Source organism: Doryrhamphus excisus, chromosome 1 (assembly GCF_030265055.1).
Source record: "Doryrhamphus excisus isolate RoL2022-K1 chromosome 1, RoL_Dexc_1.0, whole genome shotgun sequence".
NCBI classification, from domain to species: Eukaryota; Metazoa; Chordata; class Actinopteri; order Syngnathiformes; family Syngnathidae; genus Doryrhamphus; species Doryrhamphus excisus.
Genome location: NC_080466.1, coordinates 39,226,574 through 39,236,979, shown reverse-complemented (window position 1 = coordinate 39,236,979; position 10,406 = coordinate 39,226,574). Strand labels below are relative to the sequence as shown.

Below are 10,406 nucleotides of genomic sequence, written 5' to 3'. Positions count from 1 at the left end.
AACATCACCATGGAAACCACTGGAACCACTGTGTGGGTGCAAACCATCAAAACCATCAAAGTGTCAGTATATGGTATATATATATATGTGGTATATATATATATTTGTAAAATTCAGTTATTGAAATATGATATGAGATATACATATAAAATATGTATATACGTATATATATATGTATGTATACCTTCATATCATATTTCAATAATTGAATTTTACAAATAAATCAATAAATTAAGTAGAATAAATATATAGACAACCAGCTATGTACATACATTATTATCATTTTTATCTTGTTATATATATATATATATATATATATATATAAAACTGTAGTCTTGTTTGATTGTGAAAGAATCAAACAAGTCATTAAAATGATAAAAAAATCATCATAAAATCAACATTCTTAATAATTGATATGTGCGAGTGAATTCTAACGTCGAAGATTAAAACGTTAGACTTCAGCAGCGAGGCTGCAATACCGCCAATAAACGCAAGGTGGCGGTAAAGTGTTGCCGTATAAAATAACTTCTATTCTTCTCATGACAATACGATGCTCATTTACTTGAAAATTAACTTATTTTTGGCCAAAATATCGATGGAATAACGTCAGTCGTCACAACAAGTAGTTGTTTACTTGTTCTTATCTCAGGTTTCCTGCCTCCATGGTTTTTGTTGGTGAAAGGGCGGTAGTGCTAGCTTAGTCCCCCCCCCACCCCTGCTGTCGTCACGGCAGGCTCTTAGTTCAGTGGACAGTGTCCCCCTAACACACACACACACACAGGCACACACTAGACCACCACCGAGACAGCAACAGCTTTCCTCCTGTAAGCCACTTCCAATAATCAGAGATGGCGATGGACAGCTTAGAAATGAACGGCGATGCTGATCGGGACGGGGAGACGGAGGTAAGGCGGCACCGGCGTCCGTTAGACGGGAGTATGGGAAGGTGGAAGCCCGCTAGACTTGTGCCTACAGTCGCGATACGGATAACCAACCAGGAAATGACACACACTCTACACCGCAGTTAGTCGCTGATTGCTCAGTCACTTTCGTTCAAACCTTTTTCTTAAATATACAGTAGATGTTTAAACATATATATATATACCTGTTTTTTTTATATACCTGGCGGTATGGCATGAAGCAGCTAGGGTAATCGTACCCAATTACCATCGGGGATACGTCAATAAAAATGAAGTCAACAATTAGCATCTAACACTCAAAATTACGAGTGCGCCTGAACGCACCAAAGTGAAAGGAGAGCTCAGTTATCTGAGTTTCCATTCAGATAACTAACACTTACTCAACAAGCAGGATCAAAACTAGCTGCCAGCTTTTTCTACAATGGTGCATTCAGGTGTATATCTAACACAAGTTTAGTTGCATTCAGGGACAATTTTAAACCTCAGTAATCACACCCACATCCGAAAGTAGGTAATTACAGACAGTAGCTTCTGTCTGTAAGTCATGTGCAAGTCCAGTATAATGCTATGCTAGCAGTGTCGTTTCATGAGGATGCTAATGTAGTCCATGTTGGAGATTGGAGCTGCTGTGTAAGCCACTGACTAACTACTACTTGAAGCTGATGGAGTAGTTTATTAAAAGAAGTTCTTGGAGTACCCCCACTGGGATCCTAGTCCCTGAATGGGTGCCCTTCGAAGCCGAAGAAGCTTCCTGTGTTGTCGGAGAGTCACGGAGAAGGCATTCAGTCCTGTGTCAGAGACACGCTGGAAGAACAATGAAGGCATAGACTTTTATGGGAGGGGTCTATGGGAGGTTTTACAGGCCCGTGAGGAGAACAAGTGAAAGGAGGTGTGGTGATGGTGGCGTCCATGCAGATCCAGTGGAGAACGCCACTGCTGCGCTGTTTTGTCTTCGAAGCGGATGAAACTCAATCCATGCCAGCCATGGCTTCCTCTTATGTAATGTACTCAAGCAGGAAGTCTGTACAGCCACTTCCTGGATGAAATGATGGCACACAGCCTGATCTTACTGTCTCTGGGCGGGGTGGAGGCGGTTTCCGTATTGGAATGGAACCCCCTTGGCAACTAAAAACAGGAAGTGGCAGGACAAAACGATTTGACCTTATTAATCTACGCAACACGATGACCTCATGGGTCATCGTGACCGTGTTTGGAAGTTTGGAAGTTGCTGAACACTTTCAGTTCCTTCCAGGGTTTTCCCACAACGTAGAGAGAAATCACAGAAGGAGAAGTGTCACTTGTGGAAAAGGTTGTCCTCCATCATATCTGGGACTCTGAAACCGGTATAAGAACCGATGAGTCATTCCTTTATTTTGTTATTATCATCAGGTAATAACCAAACAGGAAGTCTTGCCAGGCTGCACGGCAGTCGAGTGGTTAGCGCGCAGACCTCACAGCTAGGAGACCCGAGTTCAATCCCACCCTCGGCCATCTCTGTGTGGAGTTTGCATGTTCTCCCCGTGCATGCGTGGGTTTTCTCCGGGTACTCCGGTTTCCTCCCACATTCCAAAAACATGCTAGGTTAATTAGCGACTCCAAATTGTCCATAGGTATGAATGTGAGTGTGAATGGTTGTTTGTCTATATGTGCCCTGTGATTGGCTGGCCACCAGTCCAGGGTGTACCCCGCCTCTCGCCCGAAGACAGCTGGGATAGGCTCCAGCACTTCCCGCGACCCTCGTGAGGATTAGCGGTAGAAAATGAATGAATGAATTTTGACTTGATTCTTGTATAATTACTGTTTTTTTATTTTTTATGTTCTTTTTTTAATTTCCAAATATTTCAACTTTGTTATAAATATTCATAATATTATGACTTTATTCCCCTAATAGTTTGAATTTATTCCCATATTATATTATATTATATTATATTATATTATATTATATTATTGCCCTGTGATTGGCTGGCGACCAGTCCAGGGTGTACCCCACCTCTCGCCCAAAGACAGCTGGGATAGGCTCCAGCACCCCCCGCGACCCTCGTGAGGAAAAGCGGTAGAGAATGAATATTATATTATATTATATTATATTATATTATATTATATTATATTATATTATATTATATTATATTATATTATATTATATTATATTATATTATATTATATTATATTATATTATATTATATTATATTATATTATATTATATTATATTATATTATATTATATTATATTATATTATATTATATTATATTATATTATATTATATTATATTATATTATATTATATTATATTATATTATATTATAATTAATTAATTATATTATATTATAATAATTTTTTCCCTTTTGTAATTTTCCTAATTTATTTTGTTTGATTACAACTTTTTTATCTAAGTTTTTTTATTACGTTTTAATGTGGTGAGATCTTGTGAGAGGGGATCTTGTGACGCCCCTAGTGGTTGCATCCGTGCACTGCATCTCATTGAAAGCTATTTTAGTGCGTGTCCATTACTCACTTCTCTGCTTCCCCCGACTGGACTGAAAGTGGAAGTAACTGCAGCTCAACTTCTCCTCCCGTTAGTTTCTAATCTTCCACAGCAAACAACTGAAGCATTTCCTCTTAGCCAAACAAGCACAGCCATAAAAATGGTAGCATTTTAACATTCAAGTGGAAAAAGAAGTGCTATGGTTATCATCACACTTTGCCTTTTGTATGGACAAAATGAAAAAAACCATTGAAGGTTTACTTTTGTGTCCCAGGTTCCACTTCGGGGTCCCAGCAAACGTCAAGGCAGACCCTTAAACATGAACCACTACGCCAACAAGAAGAGCATGGCGGAGAGCATGCTGGACGTGGCTCTGCTGATGGCCAACGCCTCACAGCTGAAGGCCGTGCTGGAGGAAGGCCCCGCCTTCTCTTTCTACGTGCCGCTCGTCGTCCTCATCAGCGTCTCGCTCAGTCTGCAAATCATCGTGGGAATTCTGCTCATTTTCATCGGTAAGGGTTTACAAAAACGTAAATAGAACACACCCAATACTCCTCTCATGTTCCTCCTGGGACCTTCACACCAACCTCATCCAACTTGACAAGAACCTACACTGCTGCATCTCAAGGTGGTTGTAAGAAATGTTCACATTCAGCTAGTTTTTGGAAAGATGCATTCAAGTGAAGTTGTGTCCATTGTCGTTGCTAAATAAGGGCCCCACGGTGCAGTGTTTAAATGTCCCAGGCTGTCAAAGTGTCCTTATCTCATCCTAACAGAGTCTATGGTGCTGAGCAAGGTTGCTAAATTTAGAGAAAGGAAGAAGCGTGTCAGTCATCTGAAACGGCTCGTAAAATAAGAGTGTATTAAAAGAAAAAGATGAAAAATGATCCTTGTAAGGACAGCATGTGCTAATAAGTGATCATTGAGGATGGGCTCTCTACCGCCACCGTGTGGACACTGAGGCTAAAGGGGATACAAGAACCTCACCACTGCTTGCTTTGAATTTCAATTTTAATCATATGATGTATTTTATTCCTAAGGGAAGCATTTCCAAGCATACAAATGGCAAAGTCAAGTCAAATACAAATAGAAGGTGTTGAGAAGATGCATTCAAAGACGTGGTGATAATGTGTAATAATCTACACTGCTCGGGGCTGCTATTTCATGCATGGAGGGCAATTATGTTTAAAAAACATATTTAGAAGGTCATTCATGTTTTATTTTCTGTTATGATGTCTACTATATTGGGGAATATGAGTGCATGGCTGGCTATAGGGGTGCTATTTCATGCATGGAGGGCTCTAATTATGTGTAAAAAAACATATTTAGTAGGTCATTCATGTTTTATTTTCTGTTATGATGTCTACTATATTGGGAAATATGAGTACATGGCTGGCTATAGGGGTGCTATCTCATACCTGAAGGGCTCTAACCATGTAAAAAGCATATTTAAAAGGTCATTAATGTTTTTTTCTGTTATGATGTCTCCTATATTGGGTAATAGGAGTGTAAATGTGACTATAGGGTTGCTATATCATGCATTGAGGGCTCTAATCATGTTAAAAAGCATATTTCGAAGGTCATTAATGTTTTTAATGTCATTTTCTGTTATGATGTCTACTATATTGGGGAATATGAGTGCATGGGTGGCTATAGGGGTGCTATTTCATACCTGACGGGCTCTAATCATGTAAGAATCATATTTAAAAGATCATTAATGTTTTTTTTTCTGTTATGATGTCTACTATATTGGGTCATGTGAGTGTAAATGTGACTATAGGGTTGCTATATCATGCATTGAGGACTCTAATCATGTTAAAAAGCATATTTCGAAGGTCATTAATGTTTTTAATGTCATTTTCTGTTATGATGTCTACTATATTGGGGAATATGAGTGCATGGGTGGCTATAGGGGTGGTATTTCATACCTGAAGGGCTCTAATCATTTAAAAAGCACAATTAAAACATCATTAATGTTTTATTTTCTGTTATGATGTCTCCTATATTGGGTAATAGGAGTGTAAATGTGACTATAGGGTTGCTATTTCATGCATTTAGGGCTCTAATCATGTTAAAAAGCATATTTAGAAGGTCATTAATGTTTTTTTCTGTTATGATGTCTAATATATTGGGGAATATGAGTGCATGGGTGGCTATAGAGGTGCTATTTCATACCTGAAGGGCTCTAATCATGTAAAAAGCATATGTAGAAGGTGGATTACTAGTACAATCCATGTATTGATAAGGAAGGGGATACAAGCATGCTCAGTACACTCGTTGTGGATGTTTAGATGGCTGAGCCGACCGCCTGTGATGTTTTCCGGCTGTCGTGTCTTGCAGTCAAGTGGAACCTGAATGACGAGCGCATGCACTACAAGCTGAACATCATGGAGAACGTAGCCACGGCCTTCGTCTTCATCATCGTGGTGGTCAACGTCTTCATCACCGCCTTCGGCGTGCAGCGGCCCAACCCCAGCCAGTGACCTTCACCGGCAACCTCATCGTTGCTGGCGAGATGTTTCCTCTGCCTGCAATTAAAGCGACAGGTACACACGCGGGTGCGCTTCTTCTGGAATTTGACCTGGTGGGCTGGAGGAGAGAAAATGAGGACGGAATGACCGGACAGGATATCCTTCTCCGGCTGAAGCTGAAGCAACCTCAGGTCACTGATACACCAGCGCCTGCCTTCTGTTTTCCTACACATCTCTCGTTTTTCACATCTTCTACTTGGATACCAGGCTCTCCAGCGTGCGGCCCAGGGGTTCTTTGGAGCACGCAGGTTATTTTTTATTGGACCGTGTATACTGTAAACCCAGGAAAACCCACTTAAGTCCATAACCCGTCTTCCACCGTCTTTTTATTACTGCAAAATTAAGTGCTGCTTAAGTCGACAAACATGGTCGACATCATTTGAGACCCAAATGGGTCATGTCGATGAAAAATGTTGATTAATTAATTCAGCATGAAACATCATATACGTAGCTACACACAGTGACTTCCGGTGAACTTCAAAATAATAGCATGGCAGTATGAACTGGTATTCTACCTCAGGGGCAGGGACATGTCTTCCACTTAATACAAAACATCAGAATGTAAGGAGAAAAAGTTCAAATGTTGTCTTTGAATATATAGACTATACATCTTCATGGCAGGTCTATGTGACTTTTTTTTTTACAGAAATTATTTAATGAAAAAATACAGCAATTACAAAGAAGAATTAAGAAGAATACATTTAAAAATGCAATATGAAAATGGCCCTAAATGAGATTTTTTGGTGTTGTGTGTATTTTTTGGCATATAAGAAGAAATGTAGCACTTTTCCTTCACAGCTTTATTATTGATAAAAAAATAACCTTCCCTTTAGCATATCTGAAGGATCTTCCAAGACGGAGTTAAATGACTTTTTCTCTGCTACTGTATAGTATATTTCATGTACTTCATGTGTCTTCTGTTCAATGACTTGTTGCTTTTGAAGGATTTTTACTATATGATGAAGTATGATGAAAAGATGAGTTTGTTAGTTTGTTTATTTTAGTGGCACTTCATCTACACTGCAGGCATCTTGCATCACAAGAGTAAAAGAACATAGACACAAGCACAAGAAATGAAATACAAACACATAATATTGTGTGTAATATGAACAATGATATAGAAACTGATAAATGCAAGGAATCGATGTGTTCCTGTTTAGTTTCATAAAGCACCATCGATGAATCAATTAGTGTAAAAGCTCCAACCAAGCCTGTTGAGTCTCAATGAATTTGCTTGGTAAAGAAATACATGATCATATATGTATAATAATGATGGTCAATCACATACCCCGTCCTCTTTGCTGTTGAGCTAAATAAACCCCCAAGCTAGAACTGGAGCGTTCATGGTTTACAGCTGCCTTTTAGTCCAAAAGCCCTTGATTAAGTACAAACTACCCAATATTTAAAAAATATATATTTATATAGATGGCAAAAGGCACTAAAGAGTAAACAAATAATTTAGGGTAAAAAGTCTCTCAATATCTGGTGCAATCTATACATTTATTTGGGGTAAATCGGGTTGACTTAAGTCCACGTTAAATTGCAATTTGTGCAATTTAATAAAAAAAAATACGTAATGGCAAAAATTTGGTTAGAGATGCCACGAAGTAGGTGGCAATGCCTTAACCATTATGTGTTGCAGGCCACAGGGGCCATTTCCATCCTTGTCAAGGGGAGTGCTAACCTTCTCTCCTTTCATACAACACGTCTACGTAAACTAGGAAAACTCGTACTTATAGTGTCATTCCTGCTACCACTTTTAACTTACGGTTCTGCTCGAGTACTTTTACCAAACTTACATTTTCAGAAACTTAATTATTGTGTACTTACTTTCGAACGTATACTATTTTGACGCTGTGGATAGTATTATTAATCTCTTATTTTAGTATTTCTTTACGTTTAACATATACCCAGAATGCACTGCGCGAACTAAAAACAACGATTGGCTGGAGTAGTCACGTGAGTACAAAAACAAGCACTCGTGAGCACTGGTTTCATTTCAAGTTGTAGCATACAATTTCTGATTGATAAGATTTTGTATATCTATGTAACTGAGCTAATTTGACTTATTATTTAGCGTTTTCACGCCGCCTTTACAGAGTGGCTGTGTGCATGTAGACTCCATTTACGCCACACGAGGGCGGTATTGTACAATATTTTTCCTGTACTCATACATAGGGATACATAAAAAATGTCAAATTGCAAAATTTGTTTTAGAAGGAAAAATTAACACAAGCCTGTAGGCATATTGGGTGAGAATTCATACGTTATAAATATTATAGGCAGACCCTGCTTAGTATCCCTTCCCTGTTCATTTGAATAGCTCTCTTCCCTTAAATTAAACAGCTATCCACCAAGTATAGGCAACTGAATGTGTCCCGTTTTTCCTATATTGGACCCTCAGCGTAATACATAAAAAACAAACATATGAGACACTTGACAAGGCAAATTATGGTGCTGTGCTTTGGTATAAATCTGTTTTTTGTTGAATCCTCCTCGGCCCTGAGTGGCAGCCAATTCTTACTTCATTAGGCTTTCTTCGGTGTACCATACGAGAACCTCGCGGGCTTTTCGTTTCAAACCCAGTGCCGCCATGCCAAGGGCCCGGCTCCCTCCCGTCATCCTGTCTTCTACAGAAGGAGGACATACGCTATTGGTGACACCTGACACTGGAAGTCTACTCTAAGCAAAGTCATGTTGGCAGTAGAAACATAGCTTCTTACCGCCATAGTAATAGACTACTGCCATTCCAAGTGCAAGACTGAAACAGCCGAGGAAGAAGAGAGGGCCTGGAAAGATATACATACACACGTGACCACAATGTAGGTTTGAACGCATCACACATATTTCAGTCATCTTACCTTTGTCGTTCATAACGTGTCTCTGTTTGTAGGCACTTGTAGGATAAGTGAACGGATCAGCAGAATCTGGAGACACGTGAATTTAGGGGGTGTAAGCTATCCCATTAACCTATTATGTTGCTATTATGTCAAATTGACTTTTTAAAGATAAACAGGCGTCCCTAGAGCCTTTTCACCAGCTTTGTAATAAGACCCCACGCACACAGGCTTCGCCACACATCTTAAAATAAAGACTACACTGGTACCTCAGTTAACATACGCCTCGGTTAGCACCTTTTTTTGGTTAAAAACCAACATTTTTGTTAAAAGTTTGCCTTAGCTTGTGTTCGCCTACTTGTTTACGCTGCCATCTTGAATCACATGGCTACGACAAAATTTTGTGATACCTGCATGTAATTGTGCAATGCATTGTGGGTCTTGGAGGCCATTTTTAGGACAACCGACACCTAACAAACACATGGAGTGGCTCTATTATTACACACATCAACTGTGGTTCACTTGTATCACCCGGCGGTGCATGGAGGGTGACATTCGATGTCTGATTTTACATCCATAAGGTGAGTTTCTAAGCATTGCTACTGAGAATTAGTGTATAAATGTATGGAAATTATGTGGACGAACCCAGGTCATAAGGATGAAAGCCCCAGACGGTAGTCCTCACCTCTGAGGCGTAGGCGTGTTGGCAAGCTGTAGTACACATCCTCTACATGTAGGTGAAGTGCCCTGTAAAATTCCCTGCATGCTTCTTCGCCTTTTGCTTGCAGGTGTACTAGGAGCTCGCCCAGGCGGACACCAGTGGGTACGTCCAGCTTTCGGAACTGGAATGGAACGCAGATGTAAGGTAAAGCATTATTAATATCATTTCCTCAGCGTGAGAGGTTCAAGTTCATACCGCACTCATAGTAATAATCTAGCACATTCAAACAATCAAGCGACTAACTACTATCTATGTGTGCTTGCCTTGGTGGCCTCCTTGTCTGTGAGTATTTGAGGGTAGATTCTGTTGAGCTGCAGGATGATTTTGTCCACCGATTCCGTGTCCAGTCTCCTCTCAGCCCTGAGGAAGGCGCCATCTTCTGTCAGCTGATCATAGAAGCTGTCTGTCCACACCGAAACAATCCAATAAACACAAACACAGTTTGCTAAAGACATGCTAGCTTTTACCGGAAAAGAAAGAACAGTCTTTCTAAGCTAGGGAAGAAAGTGGATTCCACCTAGCAAACACAGCAGTAAACATACACTAATAGCAAAGTTTTGGAACACTCGAAGAATGGAAATTAGTCAGTCATTTAGCGCTTTGTGTCATTTTAGTCTAAAATATTAACTATTAAAGTAGAAAACAACTACGTAAAAAAGTGAAAACATTTTTTCCAGTACACGAAGACACGAACCTCCCATATTGGAGTCCCTTCTGTCCTTTCTCGAGACCCGCCCCCTTTGACGTCATCACTACCGGAACCGGAAGTTGATATTTATTTACACTTGAACAAATAAAACTGCAATGTTAGCGAATAATAACAATGTTTACACCCCGCTTTTAATAATAATAAAAAAAATTAATACAAAAAAATGTATTAGCATTATTAATAGCTTAATCCATTTTCACTGAACTG

The 10,406-nt window shown here is 39.5% G+C and overlaps 2 protein-coding genes, 1 long non-coding RNA gene and 1 other non-coding gene across 5 annotated transcripts; 2 read left to right on the top strand and 2 right to left on the bottom strand.

Moving 5' to 3' along the window:
• The first annotated feature begins 739 nt into the window (after positions 1-739).
• ninj1 (ninjurin 1) lies at positions 740-7,174 on the top strand. The gene is made up of 3 exons (XM_058091618.1): positions 740-905; positions 3,676-3,913; positions 5,742-7,174. The coding sequence occupies exons 1-3, from the start codon at positions 849-851 to the stop codon at positions 5,882-5,884; spliced, it is 438 nt and encodes a 145-aa protein (XP_057947601.1). The 5' UTR covers positions 740-848; the 3' UTR covers positions 5,885-7,174.
• On the bottom strand, positions 6,911-10,229 carry card19 (caspase recruitment domain family, member 19). 2 transcript variants are annotated; one of them, XM_058091617.1, is made up of 6 exons: positions 10,185-10,229; positions 9,754-9,893; positions 9,455-9,611; positions 8,794-8,859; positions 8,656-8,721; positions 6,911-8,562 (listed from the first exon to the last, which is right to left on the bottom strand). In XM_058091617.1, exons 1-6 carry the CDS (start codon positions 10,189-10,191, stop codon positions 8,453-8,455), a joined length of 546 nt encoding a protein of 181 aa, XP_057947600.1. In that variant the 5' UTR covers positions 10,192-10,229; the 3' UTR covers positions 6,911-8,452. The 2 variants fall into 2 exon arrangements, with proteins under 2 accessions (XP_057947600.1, XP_057947598.1); XM_058091615.1 differs by having other exon boundaries at positions 8,656-8,859.
• LOC131101817 (U6atac minor spliceosomal RNA) lies at positions 7,512-7,638 on the bottom strand. The gene has a single exon (XR_009119316.1). It is a non-coding gene; the product is annotated as a U6atac minor spliceosomal RNA (small nuclear RNA).
• LOC131141754 (uncharacterized) lies at positions 9,219-10,316 on the top strand. The gene is made up of 3 exons (XR_009132567.1): positions 9,219-9,350; positions 9,558-9,634; positions 10,168-10,316. It is a non-coding gene; the product is annotated as an uncharacterized LOC131141754 (long non-coding RNA).
• Positions 10,317-10,406: the final 90 nt, after the last annotated feature.

Coding starts and splice junctions, on each gene's coding strand:
- card19 (XM_058091615.1), bottom strand. Junction 8,860..9,454: donor AACACGCCTACGCCTCAGAG/GTGAGGACTACC, acceptor ACGTGTCTCCAG/ATTCTGCTGATCCGTTCACT. Junction 8,563..8,655: donor AGTAGTCTATTACTATGGCG/GTAAGAAGCTAT, acceptor CTCCTTCTGTAG/AAGACAGGATGACGGGAGGG.
- ninj1 (XM_058091618.1), top strand. CDS start 849: ATGGCGATGGACAGCTTAGAAATGAACGGCGATGCTGATCGGGACGGG. Junction 906..3,675: donor ATCGGGACGGGGAGACGGAG/GTAAGGCGGCAC, acceptor TTTGTGTCCCAG/GTTCCACTTCGGGGTCCCAG. Junction 3,914..5,741: donor AATTCTGCTCATTTTCATCG/GTAAGGGTTTAC, acceptor CGTGTCTTGCAG/TCAAGTGGAACCTGAATGAC.